General features: G+C 46.8%; 1 protein-coding gene across 1 annotated transcript in view; it reads left to right on the top strand.

Moving 5' to 3' along the window:
• The window catches only part of COPG2 (COPI coat complex subunit gamma 2), a 34,076-nt gene that overhangs the window by 11,953 nt on the left and 2,409 nt on the right, over positions 1 to 19,714 (top strand). Inside the window, exons 7-21 of the mRNA XM_036400403.1 lie at positions 622 to 714; positions 1,245 to 1,331; positions 3,911 to 4,068; positions 6,283 to 6,416; positions 7,009 to 7,076; positions 7,560 to 7,748; positions 9,015 to 9,110; positions 10,545 to 10,788; positions 12,912 to 12,987; positions 13,926 to 14,029; positions 14,522 to 14,647; positions 15,721 to 15,783; positions 16,493 to 16,632; positions 17,182 to 17,353; positions 18,600 to 18,697. Of these exons, the coding sequence (XP_036256296.1) occupies positions 622 to 714; positions 1,245 to 1,331; positions 3,911 to 4,068; positions 6,283 to 6,416; positions 7,009 to 7,076; positions 7,560 to 7,748; positions 9,015 to 9,110; positions 10,545 to 10,788; positions 12,912 to 12,987; positions 13,926 to 14,029; positions 14,522 to 14,647; positions 15,721 to 15,783; positions 16,493 to 16,632; positions 17,182 to 17,353; positions 18,600 to 18,697 (1,848 nt within the window). The remainder of the gene's footprint in view (positions 1 to 621; positions 715 to 1,244; positions 1,332 to 3,910; positions 4,069 to 6,282; positions 6,417 to 7,008; positions 7,077 to 7,559; positions 7,749 to 9,014; positions 9,111 to 10,544; positions 10,789 to 12,911; positions 12,988 to 13,925; positions 14,030 to 14,521; positions 14,648 to 15,720; positions 15,784 to 16,492; positions 16,633 to 17,181; positions 17,354 to 18,599; positions 18,698 to 19,714) is intronic.

The following is a 19,714-nucleotide window of genomic DNA, read 5'->3' as shown; positions in this document are numbered from 1 at the left end:
GGAGCTCTGTGGTGCTGCAGCACTGGAATGTTCAGCTCCAATGTTTGGGAGCTCCAGTTTCTCTCTGGGGTTGCTTTGTTTGATGCCCTGTGCACTGGCAGGAGCTCTGTGGTGCTGGAGCACTGGGAATGTTCAGCTGCAATGTTTGAAAGCTCCAGTTTCTATCTGAGATTGCTGCACTCAATGCCCTGTGCAATTTCCAGAAGAAATGTGGAACTGGAGCACTGGAATGTGCAGCTGCAATGTTTGGGAGCTCCAGTTTCTCTCTGGGGCTGCTCTGTGCAATGTCCAGGAGTTCTGTGATGCTGCAGCACTGGGATGTGCAGCTGCAATGTTTGGGAGCTCCAGTTTCTCTCTGGGGCTGCTCTGTGCAATGTCCAGCAGCTCTGTGGGTCTGCAGCACTGGGAATGTGCAGCTGCAATGTTTGAAAGCTCCAGTTTCTCTCTGGGGCTGCTCTGCTGTGACTTTGTCCCTGACCCTTCAGGACCAAGCAGCTCAAACCCACATCTACCTTGCAGGTTTAACTCAGGATTTTTGCTGAGGGTCCTTAGAATGTGAAATTTTGCTTTCTGCTGCTTTTATGCCCTTCCTTCAAAGCAGCCCTGTTCCCTGTTGGCCAGGGTACAATGCTCCAGGCCATTGAGAGGTACATGAAGCAGGCCATTGTGGACAAAGTCCCTGGGGTGTCCAGCTCTGCCCTCGTGTCTTCCTTGGTAAGTAAAGCACAAGAGTTTTGTCAATCTGCTGTTTTCTCAGGCTGGGAAGGTGACCCTGCTGTGATTGTTTTGGTTTTTTTTTCTCTGAGATGTTTCTTCATCTGACTGGAAAATAAGAAAAGACCAGAGTTTGCTTTCTCTCCTCCAGTTCATTTCTTACCTTTGAGTACATCAATCATAGTAATTTCTAGTGCAGCCTAGTGCAAAATGCTCAGATTGCTGCAGTCAGTGTGAAACATGAATTCATCTGGGGAGGGGCCATGAAACCCCTGCTGAAACTGCCATTCAGCATTATTTCTGCTAACAGACACCAGGAGGGCAAGAAGAAGCAATCCACTGTGATTTCCTCTCCCTTTTGGAGGAGAAAAGGCTGGGAAAGATCTCATGAGTGAATATTTATATTCATGGAAGTGGAGCACGGTGATTTGAGACTGGGGTGGAGGGAAAAGCACATTTGACAGGGGTGTGGGATAAAGAGTGCCTCTGAAGGTGCTCTGAGCTTGTCTCCAGTCTCAATCCTTTTGCAGCACATGATGAAGATCAGTTATGATGTGGTCAAAAGGTGGATCAATGAGGCTCAGGAAGCAGCTTCCAGTGACAACATCATGGTACAGGTGTGTTTGAGGGTGGCTGGCCCTAAAAATGCTGGGGGGGCTTAGTGGCATTCTGGAGTTCTTAAGAAAACTTCAGGAAAAAAAAAATCTTCTTTTACTTTAAAAAGCAAGGATTGGGATTTGTGGGGAAACAACTTGACAGTTGCAAAACATTAATGAATTTTTCCATGATGCCAGGATGAGATTGTTAATTAAGAGCTGGCTCTGGAGTTCTCTTCCCTTTTTCCTCCTGAATTCGTGGGAGCTGGAATGCCTGTCCCATAGGGGTTCTTGCAGGAGGGATGGGAATCTGAGGACTCAAAAAGTGGGAAATTATCTCAGTGCTTCCCAGTGAGCATCTCTTGGCCTTCAGAAAATTTGCCAGATGCAAAAGATGAACCCAAATATCAGCAAGATCTCCACAAGAGCAAAATGTTACACAGATGTTCCAGAGTGCTCAGAGTGTGGGATTGTTGTGAGTGCTCAGAGTGTGGGATTGTTGTGAGTGTGTGCTCAGAGTGTGGGATTGTTGTGAGTGTGTGCTCAGAGTGTGGGATTGTTCTGAGTGTGTGTTCAGAGTGTGGGATTGTTGTGAGTGTGCTCAGAGTGTGGGATTGTTGTGAGTGTGTGCTCAGAGTGTGGGATTGTTCTGAGTGTGTGTTCAGAGTGTGGGATTGTTGTGAGTGTGCTCAGAGTGTGGGATTGTTGTGAGTGTGTGCTCAGAGTGTGGGATTGTTGTGAGTGTGTGCTCAGAGTGTGGGATTGTTGTGAGTGTGTGCTCAGGGTGTGGGATTGTTGTGAGTGTGGGATTGTTGTGAGTGTGGGATTGTTGTGAGTGTGTGCTCAGAGTGTGGGATTGTTGTGAGTGTGGGATTGTTGTGAGTGTGTGCTCAGAGTGTGGGATTGTTGTGAGTGTGTGCTCAGAGTGTGGGATTGTTGTGAGTGTGTGCTCAGAGTGTGGGATTGTTGTGAGTGTGTGCTCAGAGTGTGGGATTGTTGTGAGTGTGTGCTCAGAGTGTGGGATTGTTGTGAGTGTGCTCAGAGTGTGGGATTGTTGTGAGTGTGCTCAGAGTGTGGGATTGTTGTGAGTGTGCTCAGAGTGTGGGATTGTTGTGAGTGTGTGCTCAGAGTGTGGGATTGTTGTGAGCGTGTGCTCAGAGTGTGGGATTGTTGTGAGTGTGTGCTCAGAGTGTGGGATTGTTGTGAGTGTGCTCAGGGTGTGGGATTGTTGTGAGTGTGTGCTCAGAGTGTGGGATTGTTGTGAGTGTGCTCAGAGTGTGGGATTGTTGTGAGTGTGTGCTCAGAGTGTGGGATTGTTCTGAGTGTGCTCAGAGTGTGGGATTGTTGTGAGTGTGTGCTCAGAGTGTGGGATTGTTCTGAGTGTGCTCAGAGTGTGGGATTGTTGTGAGTGTGTGCTCAGAGTGTGGGATTGTTGTGAGTGTGTGCTCAGAGTGTGGGATTGTTGTGAGTGTGTGCTCAGAGTGTGGGATTGTTGTGAGTGTGTGCTCAGAGTGTGGGATTGTTGTGAGTGTGTGCTCAGAGTGTGGGATTGTTCTGAGTGTGTGCTCAGAGTGTGGGATTGTTGTGAGTGTGTGCTCAGAGTGTGGGATTGTTCTGAGTGTGCTCAGAGTGTGGGATTGTTGTGAGTGTGTGCTCAGAGTGTGGGATTGTTCTGAGTGTGCTCAGTGTGGGATTGTTGTGAGTGTGTGCTCAGAGTGTGGGATTGTTGTGAGTGTGCTCAGAGTGTGGGATTGTTGTGAGTGTGTGCTCAGAGTGTGGGATTGTTCTGAGTGTGTGCTCAGAGTGTGGGATTGTTGTGAGTGTGCTCAGAGTGTGGGATTGTTCTGAGTGTGTGCTCAGAGTGTGGGATTGTTCTGAGTGTGTGCTCAGAGTGTGGGATTGTTCTGAGTGTGTGCTCAGAGTGTGGGATTGTTGTGAGTGTGTGCTCAGAGTTTGGGATTGTTGTGAGTGTGTGCTCAGAGTGTGGGATTGTTCTGAGTGTGTGCTCAGAGTGTGGGATTGTTGTGAGTGCTCAGAGTGTGGGATTGTTCTGAGTGTCCAGAATGTGGGATTTTTCTGTCTCTTGCACTCATGATCAGAAAAATTCTATAAAAACAGCTTTGTTCTTGCCCACTTAGTGGCTTCATTAAGCCTTGCAGTAAATCAGTTTTATGGGAGGAAAAAAAACCCCAAAATAACTTGGCAAGGAACTCGAAATGTCCCTTTGTGCTTCCATCAAAAAGGCCTCGAGCGTTTTTGTGAGGTCAGTTTTCTTTTCAAGGCCTTGGGATATCCTGAGTGTGGAGTTCATTAGAAATGCAGGAATTACTGTGCAAATGTGAAACCTTTGAAGTGATGAGATTTAATGGGGGGCAAAAGAAATAAATTAACTTTGTGGCTCTTTGGATCTTCAGGAGTAGTTGGGAGTGGACAGAAGGGGCAAGGAACCCTTGCAGATCTCTGCAGCTTGTCAGCACTCTGAGCTGAGTTGGGGTTGGAAGGTGTTTCTGCCAGGACAGGGCAGCTGTGACCCCCCTTTGGGTGTTTGATGTGCATGTCCAGCTGTGCTCAGCGCCTGCCCCTCTGTTCCCATCCCACAGTATCACGCTTTGGGGCTGCTCTATCACCTGAGGAAAAGCGACCGCCTGGCTGTGTCCAAGATGCTGAACAAATTCACCAAATCTGGCCTGAAATCCCAGTTTGCCTACTGCATGCTGATCAGGATTGCCAGCAAACTCCTCAGGGAGTCTGAGGAGGGGTAAGTAAGGGGCAGGATGGAAATCACAGAAATCATTGAAGGGCTGCAAACAGCTGGGGATTTTTAGTGTTGGTGGAAATCTCCACAGAGACTGAAGTGTGGTGCTGGGATAATGCAGGGCCTTAATCTTAAAGGGGTTTTCCAGCCTGAAAGATCCTGGGATTGTTGTGTTTGTAGCCTTGAGAGCCTTGGACTTGATCTTAAAGGGGGTTTTCCAACCAAAAAGATCCTGGGATTGTTATATTTGTAGGCATGAAAGTCCTGGGCTTGACATCAAATGGGTTTTCCAGCCTAAAATCCTGGGATTCTTCTTTTGTATCCATGAAAGTCTTGGACTCAATCTTAAATGGGTTTTTCCAACCTAAAAGATCCTGGAATTGTTGTGTTTGTAGACATGAAGGTCTTAGACTTGATTCAATGGATTTTTCCATCCTGAAAAATCTTGGGATCGTTGTGTTTGTGGCCATGAAAGTCTTGGACTTGATCTTAAAGGGGTTTTCCCATCCTAAACCCCTGGGATTGTTGTGTTTGTAGCCACAAATGTCTTGGATTCAAAGGGATTTTTCCAGCCTAAAAGATCCTGGGATTGTTGTGTTTGTAGCCATAAAGGCTTGGATTTGATCCTAAAGGGATTTTTCCAACCTAAAAGATCCTGGGATTGTTGTGTTTGTGGCCATGAAAGTCTTGGGACTCAATCTGAAATGGGTTTTTCCAATCTAAAATCCTGGGATTCTTCTTTTGTAGCCATGAAGAGTCATGGACTCCAAGGGGTTTTTCCAACTTAAAAGATCCTGGGATTGTTGTTTGTGGCCTTGAAAGTCTTGAACTTGATCTTAAATGGGTTTTTCCAACCTAAAAGATCCTGGAATTGTGTTTATATAGGCATGAAAGTCTTGGACTCAATCTTAAAGGGGTTTTCCCATCCTAAAATCCTGGGATTGTTGTGTTTGTAGCCATGAAAGTCTTGGATTCAAAGGGATTTTTCCAGCCTAAAAGATCCTGGGATTGTTGTGTTTGTAGCCATAAAGGCTTGGCCTTGATCTTTTCCAGCCTAAAATCCTGGGATTCTTCTTTTGTATCCATGAAAGTTTTGGACTCAGTTTTAAATGGGTTTTTCCAGCCTAAAATATCCTGGGATTGTTGTGTTTGTAGTCGTGAAAGGTTGGAAAAACCCTTGGAATCCAAGACTAAAAGATGCTGGGATTGTTGTGTTTGTAGCCATAAAGGCTTGGCCTCAAATGAGTTTTTTCACCCTAAAAGATCTTTTGATTGTTGCATTTGTGGCCATGAAAGTCTTGGACTCAGTCTTAAATGGATTTTCCAGCCTAAAATCCTGGGATTGTTGTGTTTGTAGCCACAAATGTCTTGGATTCAAAGGGATTTTCCAACTTAAAATATCCTGGGATTGTTGTGTTTGGCCATGAAATCTTGGACTCAATCTTAAATGGGTTTTTCCAACCTAAAAGATCCTGGAATTGTTGTGTTTGTAGACATGAAGGTCTTAGACTTGAGCTTAATGGATTTTTCCATCCTGAAAAATCTTGGGATTGTTGTGTTTGTGGCCATGAAAGTCTTGGATTCAAAGGGTTTTTCCAACATAAAACATCCTGGGATTGTTGTGTTTGTAACCATAAAGATTTGGACCTGATCTTAAATGGGTTTTTCCAACCTAAAAGATCCTGGGATTGTTGTGTTTTTAATCATAAAGGTTTGGACTCAGTCTTAAAGGGATTTTTCCATCCTGAAAAATCTTGGGATTGTTGTTTTGTGGCCATGAAAGTCTTGGACTCAATCTTAAATGGTTTTCCCATCCTGGAGCCCTGGCATTGTTGTGTTTGTAGCCATCAAGGCTTGGGCTCAGTTTTAATGCCCTGGCATTGTTGTGTTTGCAGCCATCAAGGCTTGGGCTCAGTTTTAAATGGTTTTTCTATCCTGAAGCCCTGGCATTGTTGTGTGTAGCCATCAAGGCTTGGGCTCAGTTTTAATGCCCTGGCATTGTTGTGTGTAGCCATGAAGGCTTGGGCTCAGTTTTAAATGTGTTTTCCCATCCTGGAGCCCTGGCATTGTTGTGTGTGTAGCCATCAAGGCTTGGGCTCAGTTTTAAATGGTTTTTCCATCCTGGAGCCCTGGCATTGTTGTGTGTAGCTATCAAGGCTTGGGCTCAGTTTTAAATGGGTTTCCCATTCTGGAGCCCTGGCATTGTTGTGTTTGCAGCCATGAGAGTCCCCTGTTTGACTTCATCGAGAGCTGCCTGAGGAACAAGCACGAGATGGTGATTTATGAGGCTGCCTCTGCCATCATCCACCTGCCAAACTGCACTGCCAGGGAGCTGGCACCTGCTGTGTCAGGTTAGTCACAGCCCTCTGTACTCCTGAAACAGCCACTGAGAGAAAATCCAGCAGAATTAGAGCACCCAAACCTTGATTTTCTGGTAACTTGGGGTTAAAAGTCCTTTATTGCCAAGTTAAAGGGCTTTTGGATGAGATCCCTTTTCCATCCAGAGGTTTAGATCAATGGCATTAGCAGTGATGCTTGTCTTTATCCAGCTGCAGGAACTTGGGATGAGAGGGAATCATGGAATGGTTGGGGTTGGAAAGGACCTTAAAGATCACCCAGTGCCATGGCAGGGACACCTCCCTCTATCCCAGTGTGCTCCCAACCTGGCCTTGGACATTTCCAGGGATGGAACAGCCAGAGGTTCTCTGGGAAAACTCTCCTGCAGCTGGAATATAGAACTGGAATGCAAAGACAACCAAGCCACCCCCTGTTACTGGCAGTGGGATAAAACCCAGGGATTCATTGTGAACCTGTGTGCTAGATGATGCATGCAGCTGCATGAATATTTGGCAGTGTGTAGTTGGAGGTGTATTGGACATTCTGCCCTATTTCCTTTCTTTGAAAGAGGCCACGTCTTTGGTTTCTGATATTTTTCTTTCCCAGTGTTGCAGCTTTTCTGCAGTTCTCCCAAGCCCGTCCTGCGCTACGCCGCCGTGAGGACCCTCAATAAAGTGAGTGCTTCAAAACCTCCTTCAAAACAGCTCCACTCTCTGAGCTCAGAGGCAGCCAGCAGTGCCCAGTCATGGCTGTGTTACCTCAGGCAGAGCAGCTGCCCTTGGGATGACTTTATTTGGAATTATTCCATGCTGGAGAATTGGCTTTCCCATGCCAGCTCTCCTGGTGGGACAGAAATCTTCCCTGCATTCAGGCTGTGTTTGCTCATTTTGGGAGCACGGGGATGGAACAAGCTGTAGTTTGATAATCTGTGAGCTTTCAGCTGGATATTTAATATCACAAAATCCACTGGAAAGAGATATTCTGATCTCAGAGCTGCACAACACAACAGCAAAAACTTGAGACTCAAACCCACGAGCTGTAACTTAAAATCCATTTAAAACACTGCAGGCAAACCCCCTGAGCTCTGCTCGCGTCCAACGCTCTGAGCTGCAGGATGCTACACCTCCCACATCAACTTGGAATTGAATTCCTTGCAGGTGGCCATGAAACATCCATCTGCAGTGACTGCCTGCAACCTGGACCTGGAGAACCTCATCACAGACTCCAACAGGAGCATCGCCACGCTGGCCATCACCACGCTGCTCAAAACGGGCAGCGAGAGCAGCGTGGACAGGCTCATGAAACAGATCTCCTCCTTCGTGTCAGAAATCTCAGATGAGTTTAAGGTGTGCCACTGGAGGCCTCTGCTCTTTCCAGCTGCAGCTTTTTCTCCCATTCTTGTTGTTTTCTTTTTTTTTTTTAATGAGGCTTTTCCTGTTTGTCAATGCTTTGATGGTTTAGTCTGGCAGGGCAAAATTCAGAATTTCCTTTTCAGCTTAATTAGCTTTGTATGTCTTCCTCCCACCACTCCAAGGAAGGAAAAATATCATTTGGTGGATTCCTGGCTCCTGTGCAATATCCTGCAAATCTTGGACTTCTTCTGGTTGTTTTAGAGAGGAGGAAGGATTTTAAGTGAGTTTATATCACATCAATCTTGATGCATAGTTAGGAAACTGTGTTCATTATGAATTTCTACCTAATTTGTAAGTTTTATAGTGACTGAACTGGTAAGAAATTGGTGCACAGTTTAGAAACTGTGTTCATTATGAATTTCTACCTAATTTGTAGGTTTTATGTGACTAAACTGGCAAGAAATTGGTGCCCAGTTTGGAAACTGTTAATTATGAATTTCTACCTAATTTGTAAGTTTTATAGTGATTAAACTGGCAAGAAATTGGTGCCCAGTTTCTAAACTGTTAATTATGAATTTCTACCTAATTTGTAAGATTTGTAGTGACTAATTTGGTAAGAAATTGGTGCATAGTTTGGAAACGGTGTTAATTATTTCTACCTAACTGTGTTAATAATTTCTACCTAATTTGTAAATTTTATAGTGACTAAAGTGGTAAGAAATTGGTGCATAGTTTAGAAACTGTATTAACTATGAATTTCTACCTAATTTGTAAGATTTGTAGTGACTAAACTGGCAAGAAATTGGTGCACAGTTTGGAAACTGTTCATTATGAATTTCTACCTAATTTGTAAGTTTTATAGTGACTAAACTGGTAAGAAATAGGTTCAGGGTGGTTCAGTTGTACCTGTTACATCACAAGGAGCAGAGCTCTGCAAAGTCAGTCTGCCTCAAGTGGTTTTAAGTCCTTGTTTTTATGAGAAAAATAAGTACTGGACAAGTTTGAAATTGCAAAGAGTTTTAATGGCAGAAAGTGACAAATTAAAATTGGAGAAGGAAGGGGAGGGAGGAAGGAAGGACTTTGAGTCCATCCTAAATTCCAGATTTTTCAGCAGAGCCAGGCTTTGCACAAACCCTGAGAATCCACCACCTGATTTTCCTCCTTGTGCATGGATTTCATCCCTCAGGGTGCCAGTCTGAGCTGCCAGGCTGTGTTTGCCCAGGAAATGAGCCCCCTGTGTGTCCTTGTGTGTCCCTGCAGGTCGTGGTCGTGCAGGCCATCAGTGCCCTGTGCCAGAAGTACCCTCGCAAGCACGGCGTGATGATGACCTTCCTGTCCAACATGCTCAGGGATGATGTACGTGGGCCACCCGCTCTGGGGAGGGCTTTGGGCAGGATCTGGGCACATTTGGAGCTGCTTGCTGGTGGGAAGGGTCTCTTCTGTCAGTGGGTGCACAGGGAGATGGGGCTGAGTGATTGCAGCTCCTGCTGCTCAGACCTGTGTGAAATACTCAGGAATTGGTGATGCCTTGGAGAGGCTCCCTAGAGCAGAGGCTGGGCAGAGTTCAAGGAATAAAACTGGGATTTATTAAAGGCCTTCAACAGGTACACCTGATGCCTTGGAGAGGCTCCCTAGAACAGAAACTGGACTGTGTTAAAGGAATAAAACAGGGATTTATTAAAGGCCTTCAATAGCTACTCCTGATGCCTTGAGAGGCCACCTAGAACAGAAACTGGACACAGTTAAAGGAATAAAACAGGGATTTAGTAAAGGCCTTCAATAGCTACTCCTGGTGCCTTGCAGTGGCTCCCTAGAGCAGAAACTGGACAGAAAGAAAGGAATAAAACAGGGATTTATTAAAGGCCTTCAATAGCTACTCCTGATGCCTTGAGAGGCTCCCTAGAGCAGAAACTGGACTGTGTTAAAGCAATCAAGTAGGGATTATTAAAGGCCTCCATGGATACACCTTGGGCAGTGCAAGAGCCTGGCCATGGCTTCACCCAGGATGGACCCCTGGTCATGAGTTTTCACACTTTGATCAGTTCTGGTCCATTTCCATGTTGGGGTTCATTGTCCATTCCAGCTCCAGGTTCTGCAGTCCCAGGTTGCTCTCCTCCATTCGCTGCTGTTTGCACTTTTTGGGCCTGAAGCTGCCCAGAAACCAAGGGGCTGGAAAAGGATTGCTTTGTCTGACTGAGCTGTGAGGAGAACTTGCTGACACTTTATAGGAAGTTCAGAGTCACACACTAATGCAGAGTACAGAATCTGGAAAACGTGAAATATAAAACTTGAGGCATCACTTGGGCAGTCAGAAACCTCCAAGGGCTACACCCAAGATGGATGATGGTCACAAGTTTTTCAGTCAATTATAAGTTTGGTCCATTTACATATCAGGGGTTAATCCTCCAATTACAGCTTCAGGTAATGAAGTTTCCAATAAAAGTCACTATTATTTATACTTTTCAGGGCCTGAGGCTGCAGGGTGTCCCTTTTGTTTCAGGCCTAGAGGGATTGTTTTGTCTGACCAAAATGTGAGGACAGTAACTAACACTTTATATGGAATTCAGAGTTCTACCCTAAAGCAGTACAGGGTTTGCAAATCACAAAATCACAAATCCTAATGCTGAGGATGCTCCGAGGGCTGGGAATGCCCTGTGAGGTCATGCAGTCCATTTTTCCCCCCAGTTTGTACAAATGATTGTTTTCTCCATGGGAAGCAGGCAGTGAAGCATGAAGGAGCTGAGCACGGCTCCAACCCAAGGCTCAGCGTCCCTGCTTTCCCTTTGCCAGGGTGGCTTTGAGTACAAGAGAGCCATTGTGGATTGCATCATCAGCATCATCGAGGAGAACCCCGAGAGCAAGGAGGCAGGGCTGGCTCACCTGTGCGAGTTCATCGAGGACTGCGAGCACACTGTGCTGGCCACCAAGATCCTGCACCTGCTGGGCAAGGAGGGGCCCAGGACGCCCTGCCCCTCCAAGTACATCCGCTTCATCTTCAACAGGGTGGTGCTGGAGAACGAGGCTGTCAGGGCTGGTGAGTGCAGCTCCAGGCCTGAAATTCTGGCTCCTTGCCTTTTCCTCAACCTGGAAAGGAAATTTGAGATCATTGTAGTAAGGTGTCCTGGTTTAGGGTAAATCTGGGAGAAACTCCAAAGGGTTTCTCAAAAACCTCTTTGAGAGAGGGGAATGAGGCTGTGAGGGCTGTGAGAATTCCAGGCCTACAATTCTGGCTCCTTGCCTTTTCCTCAACCTGGAAAGGAAATTTGAGATCATTGTAGTAAGGTGTCCTGGTTTAGGGCAAATGTGGAGAAACTCCAAAGGGGTTTATCTAAAAGCCCTTTGAGAGAGGGGAACGAGGCTGTGAGGGCTGGTGAGTGTAGCTCAGGGCCTGCAGCTCTGCCTCCTTGCCTTTTCCTCAACATGGAAAGGAAATTCAAGATCATTGTAGTAAGGTGTCTTGGTTTAGGGCAAATGTGGAGAAGCTCCAAAGGGGTTTGTCAAAAACCCCTTTGAGAGAGGGGAATGAGGCTGTGAGGGCTGGTGAGTGCAGCTCCAGGCCTGCAGCTCTGCCTCCTTGCCTTTTTCTTAACCTGGAAAGGAAATTTGAGATCATTGTAGTAAGGTGTCTTGGTTTAGGGTAAATCTGGGAGAAACTCCAAAGGGTTTGTCAAAAACCCCTTTGAGAGAGGGGAATGAGGCTGTGAGGGCTGTGAGAATTCCAGGCCTGGAGTTGTGCCTCCTTGCCTTTTCCTCAACCTGGAAAGGAAATTTGAGATCATTTTAGTAAGGTGTCCTGGTTTAGGGTAAATGTGGGAGAAACTCCAAAGGGGTTTGTCAAAAAGCCCTTTGAGAGAGGGGAATGAGGCTGTGAGGGCTGGTGAGTGCAGCTCAGGGCCTGCAGCTCTGCCTCCTTGCCTTTTCCTCAACATGGAAAGGAAATTTGAGATGATTGTAGTAAGGTGTCCTGGTTTAGGGTAAATTTGGGAGGAAACCTTCAAAGAGGTTTCTCTAGAAAGCAGATTCAAGCAGCCCCACACCGTGCTGGGCACAAGATCCTGCACCTGCTGGGTAAGGAGGCCCTCAGGGCCTGAGGGTGGTGCTCGAGAACAGGGCTGTGAGAATTCCAGGCCTGCAGTTCTGGCTCCTTGCCTTTTCCTCAACCTGGAAATGAAATTTGAGATGATTTTAGTAAGGTGTCCTGGTTTAGGGTAAATTTGGAGAACACCTTCAAAGGGGTTTCACAAAAAGCCCTTTGAGAGAGGGGAATGAGGCTGTGAGTGCAGCTCCAGGCCTGCAGTTCTGGCTTGTTGCCTTTTTATTAGAATCCAAATGCAAAGAACTCTCAGAACTTTGGGGCTGTAAACCAAAGCTTAGAGTTAAACACAAGATTTGATCTGAAACCTTAGAAAAAACTTCCAAACTTAAGTGCTAAAAGCAAGAACGTGGATTTATAGTTTAGAGCAGAGGCTTGTTAAACTAACTAAAGTTTAGAGTTTAAAAGGTTAAGATACAGAAAAAATAAAAGTAGTTACAGAGATAAAGAGTTTAGAATGCAGTACTGTAAGTTTGTGTGATAACATAATTAACTAAAAAAGCTTACACTATAACAGAAATCCATAAACCAAAATATTTAAGGATTAAGTCAAAACCATAAATATCCTTATTAACAGTGTTTTATTAGTCAATAGATCCTTAAAAAGAATCTTGTAGCCTTCTAAACCATACTATGACAATAGAAACCAAATTCACCCTTCCTACCTATGTCAAAAATAAACCACATCATCAAGAACAATTCAAAAATCCCATCTCAAATTCCTTCCAAAGTAAATTCTCACACCTTTTCCTCCACTTGGAAATGAAATTTGAGATCATTTTAGTAGGGACTGTCCTGGTTTAGGACAAATTTGGGAGAAAAGCTTTAAAGGGGTTTTCTAGAAAGCAGATGGAAGCAGCCTCTCCCCCAGCTGGTTTCCAGAGCTCTTAAGCTGATCTTGATCACAGAACTATTTCCATGTGGAAATCCAGGAACAGTTGAGTCTTTCCATATCACTGCAAGCTCTATGGTGTGGAAGAGCTGCGAAAATTGGAAATTCAGGGCTGTGAGGATGAGTTTGTGCAGAGCTTGGACTGCTCTGAGCTTCTCTGTTCTCTCTGCAGCTGCTGTCAGTGCTCTGGCCAAGTTTGGGGCCCAGAATGAGAATCTGCTCCCCAGCATCCTGGTGCTGCTGCAGAGGTGAGTGGGGATGGCTGGGCCTGGGGGACACTCTGTGCCTGCAAACAAGGTGACACAGCTGGGCTGGCACTGGGGGACACTCTGGTGCCTCCAAACAATGTCCCAGCAGCTGGGCTGGCACCGAGGGACACTGATGGCTGCAAACAGTGTCCCAGCAGCTGGGCTGGCACTGGGGCTGGCAGTCCCAGCTGGAGAGTGGGGAATTCTTCTGTCACCTTTCCTGTGTGGCTGGGGGGAGCAGAGAACTGCTGGAGGAAGGGGGATGGAAGGAAGGATCACAAGGAAGTGAAGGATGGGATCATCATGGAATCATGTGATGTCATTTGGTCTGAGGACATTGCTCAGGGGTGGTAAATCATAAAGTCATTGACTGCTTTGGGTTGGAAGAGATTGAAACTCACCCAGTGCCACCCCTCCCTCTGTGCCAGGGTGCTCCAAGCCCCATCCAGCCTGGCCTTGGATCTTCCAGGGATCCAGGGGCTGCTGCCAAGGCCTCCCCATCCTCACAGACAGGAATTTCTTGCTCACATCCAACCTAAATCTCTTTTAGTTTGAAGTTGTTCCCCCTTGTCCTGTCAATATCTGCCCATATAAACAGTCCCCTTCCCTCTGCAGAGCTTTTCTACACCTGAGCATTTTAACAGCCCTTGAAGCAAGAGAATTCCTTTCCAGGTTACTCAGGATAACATTTGTGTTTCCAGAGCTGGGTGTTCCCACGTCCCACCTTCATGTTTCTTTTTAAGCCATGTGCTGTTAATGATTTAATTGAAATTACACCAACTCCTGTGTTGTACAAACACATTTTTGCACAAGTTGGAAATCCCTGGAGGGAGCTCTGGCTGTCACTGCAGTACCAAAGGCAGTTTTGTCAGTGCCATTTTTGGCTCAGCTCTCTGGTGGCCAGAGCTGGCTGACCTTGTCCCCTTGTCCCCAAACAGGTGCATGATGGACAGCGACGACGAGGTCAGGGACAGGGCAACGTTCTACCTGAATGTCCTGCAGCAGAGACAGCTGGCCCTGAATGCTGCCTACATTTTTAATGGTCAGTGAGACAAAGGAAACCACTCAGAGCTGTTCATTCACAGGTGTTTTTCTGGCCTTAGCACTTCCCTGCTTGTGCTCGTGCTGAGAGTGGAGGATTTAGCAATCTAAACCTGTCCAGCCTGGCCTTGGACACTCCCAGCTGCTCTGGGAATCCTAAATAATCTCAATGTGGGAAGCATGGTCTGGGAAATGGAGCCAGGAGTGTGACCTGGCCTTTCATTTCTTGATTTTTGCTCCATCTTTTCCAATCCAAAGGATGAGGGTTGGTTATAAAAACATTTTATGTCTGTGATGGAAAATTCACGTGAGCAGAGGATTTAATTAATCCCTGTAAAATTCTTGGGAATGAACTGTTTAGACTTGGCAACTTTGTGTCATCTTCAGAGCAGCTTTTTCTCTGCTTTGCCTGTTTTGTGTTTCCTGTGGATCAGCAGTGCCTGGGGCAATTCCAGCTCTCAAAACTGAATTTTTCTGCCTTTCTCCTCTGCAGGGCTGACAGTGTCTGTTCCTGGGATGGAGAAAGCCCTGCACCAGTACACACTGGAGCCCTCAGAGAAACCCTTTGACATGAAAACAGTTCCCCTGGCTACAGCCCCCACCTTTGAGCAGAAAGCAGGTAAATCCCACACTGATGGAATGGGCTGAGGCAAGGCTCTGAGCCCTGGGGCTGCTGTTCTCGTTAGCAGGGACAAATCTGTGCATAATGAGCATTTATGGGTGCTCAGCCTTTGGAAAAGGCCATTCCAGGAGCTCTCAGTCCTTTATCTGGCTTTCTTCCATGTCCTTGCACGATTCTTGAGCATCTTCACTTAGCACAACCAGCTTTGGGATTCTTTTTTTTTCCTTCTCTTTCCTCCTTTAATTTTTTTTGCTGTCTTTTCAGGGCTAAGGTGTGGTTTATTCCGGGGCTGAGGTGTGGTTTATTCCGGGGCTGAGGTGTGGTTTATTCCAGGGCTGAGGTGTGGTTTATTCCGGGGTTGAGGTGTGGTTTATTCCGGGGCTGGGGTGTGGTTTATTCCGGGGCTGAGGTGTGGTTTATTCCGGGGCTGAGGTGTGGTTTATTCCGGGGCTGGGGTGTGGTTTATTCCGGGGCTGGGGTGTGGTTTATTCCGGGGCTGAGGTGTGGTTTATTCCGGGGCTGAGGTGTGGTTTATTCCAGGGCTGAGGTGTGGTTTATTCCGGGGCTGAGGTGTGGTTTATTCCAGGGCTGAGGTGTGGTTTATTCCGGGGTTGAGGTGTGGTTTATTCCGGGGTTGAGGTGTGGTTTATTCCGGGGGTGGGGTGTGGTTTATTCCGGGGGTGGGGTGTGGTTTATTCCGGGGCTGGGGTGTGGTTTATTCCGGGGCTGGGGTGTGGTTTATTCCGGGGCTGGGGTGTGGTTTATTCTGGGGCTGAGGTGTGGTTTATTCCAGGGCTGGGGTGTGGTTTATTCCTCATAACTCAACCTTACTTTCTCTACTTTCAATCCAATATTTCCACACAAAAAAAAAAAAAAAAAGATCCTTCAGTGTGTGAGGAACCAAGCTGGCAGTGGTTTGCAGCAGAATGTAGGAAACATACAGGGAATGTAATAAATATAAGGAAGATAATATAAAGAATATTTAGTGGAGATTTAATGGCATTTAAACCAAACCTCCTGCTTGGTTTAGTTGAGACAGAGCCCAAAGGCTTTGCTCTTTTTCTCCACAGAGATTGCCCTGGTGACCAGCAAACCTGAGAAAGTGGCTCCTTCACGCCAGGATATATTTCAAGGTAGGAGAGATCTGTGGCTGTCCAGAGCTGCAAGAGGGCTGCAGAGGGACTGGGGACAAGGGATGGAGGGACAGGACACAGGGAATGGCTCCCAGGGCTGGGATGGATGGGATCTTGGGGATGGGGAATTCCTGGCTGGGCTGGAATTGCCAGAGCAGCTGGGGCTGCCCCTGCATCCCTGCAATGCCCAAGGAAGGATTGGAGCAGCCTGGGATGGTGGGATTGCAATGGGATGGGGTTGAAGGTCCCTTCCCACCCAAACTGCTCTGGGATTTGGGACGCTCAGAATCCATCCCGAGGGATTTTTATGGAAGTTGGGGATGGAAAAGGGAAGGGAGACCCTTCCTGGAGTCCTGAGGTTCCCAGTGAAGCCCCCGGATCCCAAAATCCCTTCCTAGAGAGGAGTCGGGGTGGGGATGGATCCAATCCCAGGCTGGGAGAGCTGGGAATGGAGGGAATTCCCGGGAGAGGGAGACTGGGCTGGGATTTTGGGAAGGGATTCCCAGAGCAGCTGGGGCTGCCCCTGATCCCTGCAATGTCCAAGATTGGACCCTGGGGCTGGAGCAGCCTGGGACAGGGGGAGGTGTCCAGGGGTGGAGCTGAATTATCCTCAATGTCCCTTCCAACCCAAACCTGGAATTCTCTGAAGTGTTGAGTGAGGGCAGGATCAGAGCCTGGCCCTGCTGATCCTCTTTTCCTTCCTGCAAAGAACAACTGGCAGCCATCCCAGAGTTTAAGGGCCTGGGTCCCTTGTTCAAATCCTCCGAGCCAGTGCAGCTCACAGAAGCAGAAACAGAATATTTTGTTCGCTGCATCAAACACGTGTTCCCAGCCCACATCGTTTTCCAGGTGAGAGAACCCAGCCCCTTCTCCCAGGCTTTGGCAGAATTGATCCAAACACAGGGAGTTTGCTGCATGCCATGGAGGATTTCAGCTGGTTTGGTGTGGGGGGGGTGTGACCATGGTCACAGGGGTCTGAGGAGGAGGGAAGAGGTGAGGATCTGACTCCATGTTTCAGAAGGCTGATTTATTATTTTATAGTTTACATTATATTAAAACTACACTAAAAGAACAGAAGAAAGGATTTCATCAGAAGGCTGGCTAAGAATAGAACAGGAAAGAATGATAACAAAGGCTTGTGGCTCGCACAGAGAGTCTGAGCCAGCTGGGCTGTGGTTGGCCATTAATTAGAAACAACCCCATGAGCCAATCCCAGACCCACCTGTTGCATTCCACAGCAGCAGATAACCATTGGTTACATTTTGTTCCTGAGGCCTCTCAGCTTCTCAGGAGGAAAAATCCTCAGGAAAGGATTTTTCATAAAAGATGTCTGCGACAGGGGGGAAACTCTGGATGGGAAGTGTTTGCAAATCCTTTTCCCTGTGTTTGCTGCTGCAGTTTGACTGCACAAACACCTTGAATGATCAGCTCCTGGAGAGAGTGACAGTGCAGATGGAGCCATCAGAGGGTTATGATGTGATCTGCTGCATCCCAGCTCCCAGCCTGGCCTACAACCAGCCTGGCATGTGCTACACCCTGGTCAGGATCCCCCAGGATGACCCCACTGCAGGTGAGGAATTGTGCCCCACAGATCCCTCAGATGAAGGGTTTGGGGAATGCCAGGAGTGGGGTTTGGCTCATCCTGAGCTCCTTGGATTTTCCTTGCCTGTGTGGGTGGAGGTTTTAGTTTGAACTGGGTGGAAATAGTAATTTTGTGTAGTGGTTTTGGTTTGTTAATTTTGAGATTTTTTTGGTTAGTGTACTAAAGAGTGTGGTGGGTTTGGTGTTGGTTAATTATTAATGCATTTACTTGTTGTGAGATAGGGTTAGGATGAAGGTAAAGCAGGTTTAAAACTTTAAAAGGGTATAAAGAAAAACTTATTAACAGCAACTAAAAGAAAGAGTAATAAGAATTAGAATAAAATTTTTAGAATGTTTTTTTACACATACAACTTCTCAGAAGTTCCACAAACTGTTACACAAAATCTTTTACATCACTCCCGTAGATACCTCCCATAAAAACCATCACAGTGTATCACAAGTGCTGCTTTTTAGCAAAATGATTTTTATAAAGAATCATTTAGCAAAATAATTATTGTAAATAATAAGTATTATTATTATTAGTATTAGTATTAGTATGGAATTAAAGAGGATTGCAGAGCATGCAAGTAATGGAAACTTGGATTTATGGCCTGGAATCAGTGAAAGGAACACATTTAAAACCTTGGATGTTTGGTAGTGTTTAAGAACAAAACCACTAAAAGGAAAATGCAGATAGAATAAAAATATTCCTAATTTGAGGCTTTATTTAATGGACTAATTAAATTTTTCCTCTCCTTAGAGAATCAGAAATTACTACAAAATATAGGAATGAGATTTTCTTGGACATGAAACTTCCCTTTCTTTTCTTACTCTCACTTCAACCCCAGTGGGTTTGCAGTTATTGAACGTGACTTGTCAGTGGAGTGGATTTTTAAGTTACTTTAATACCAAGGACGACTAGAACTAATCAGAATTTGCTACACTGTGGGTTTGGATGATATTCCATGTGTCAGAAATCCTCATGGAATTTTCCCTGGTGGCTGCTGCTGCTGCTGCTCATGGCAGCATTTGGAGTCAGTGATTTGTTACCCCTGGAACTCTCCTGAGCTCCTCCTTTGGCCTTTATGTTAAAATCAAAGGGAAAAACGATATCCAGGTGCTCTGTCCTGGCCACGTGGGTATTCCTGGGGCAGACCTGATGGATTTGGCAGCCTGGTTTTGGCAAGAGGGGGATGTTCCCCAGTTACCCAGGGTTGCTTTGTGTCTCTCCCCAGTCGCCTGCACCTTCAGCTGCACCATGAAGTTCACGGTGCGGGACTGCGACCCCAGCACGGGGGTGCCAGAGGAGGATGGCTATGAGGATGAGTATGTGGTGAGTCCACATTTGTTCCCTATTCCCCATTCTCACCCATTTGGGAGAAATGGCACCGTTGGGTCAAGTTTCCTCTCAATCCTGAAATCAATCCATGTGCCTGAAACAGCAAAATATTGTAAAATGTCATTTTTAGATCCTTCCCCAAAGCTTCATTGCTGTCCAAGTTTTAGTGCCCTGTGGAATGGAATTTGTGGGGACAGAGAGGAGGGAAGGAAGAAATAACTTCCATTGTCTGTTTTCAGAATTGTGCTGCAATATTTCCACCATAAACATTTGGGTTTTTGTTAACTAAAGATAAGGATACAGTCAGATTTCAGGAAGTATTGGAGGAAATAAAGGCTTCTTCTGGAGAGAGCTGGGAATGTTCCCCTGGAGAAGGGAGGGATCCAGGGAGAGCTTCCAGCACATTGCAGGCCTGAAGGGGCTCCAGGAGAGCTGCAGAGGGACTGGGGCCAAGGCCTGCAGGGACAGCACCCAGGGAATGGCTCCCAGTGCCAGAGGGCAGCCAGGGATGGGATCTTGGCAATGAGGAATTCCTGGCTGGGCTGGGATTGCCAGAGCAGCTGGGGCTGCCCCTGCATCCCTGCAATGTCCAAGGAAGGATTGGAGCAGCCTGGGATGCTGGGATTGCAATGGGATGGACATTAAGGTCCCTTCTCACCCAAACTGCTCTGGGATTCTGGGATTTGGGACACTCAGAATCCATCCCGAGGGATTTTTATGGAAGTTGGGGATGGAAAAGGGAAGGGAGACCCTTCCTGGAGTCCTGAGATTCCCAGTGAAGCCCCCGGATCCCAAAATCCCTTCCTAGAGAGGAGTCGGGGTGGGGATGGATCCAATCCCAGGCTGGGAGAGCTGGGAATGGAGGGAATTCCCTGGGAGAGGGAGACTGGGCTGGGATTTTGGGAAGGGATTCCCAGAGCAGCTGGGGCTGCCCCTGATCCCTGCAATGCCCAAGGTTGGACCCTGGGGCTGGAGCAGCCTGGGACAGGGGGAGGTGTCCCTGCCATGGAT

This window comes from Molothrus ater, chromosome 5 (genome assembly GCF_012460135.2).
Source record: "Molothrus ater isolate BHLD 08-10-18 breed brown headed cowbird chromosome 5, BPBGC_Mater_1.1, whole genome shotgun sequence".
Classification (NCBI taxonomy): Eukaryota; Metazoa; Chordata; class Aves; order Passeriformes; family Icteridae; genus Molothrus; species Molothrus ater.
The sequence above is the reverse complement of the archived record's forward strand: the minus strand, read 5'-3'. Positions and strand labels throughout refer to the sequence as shown.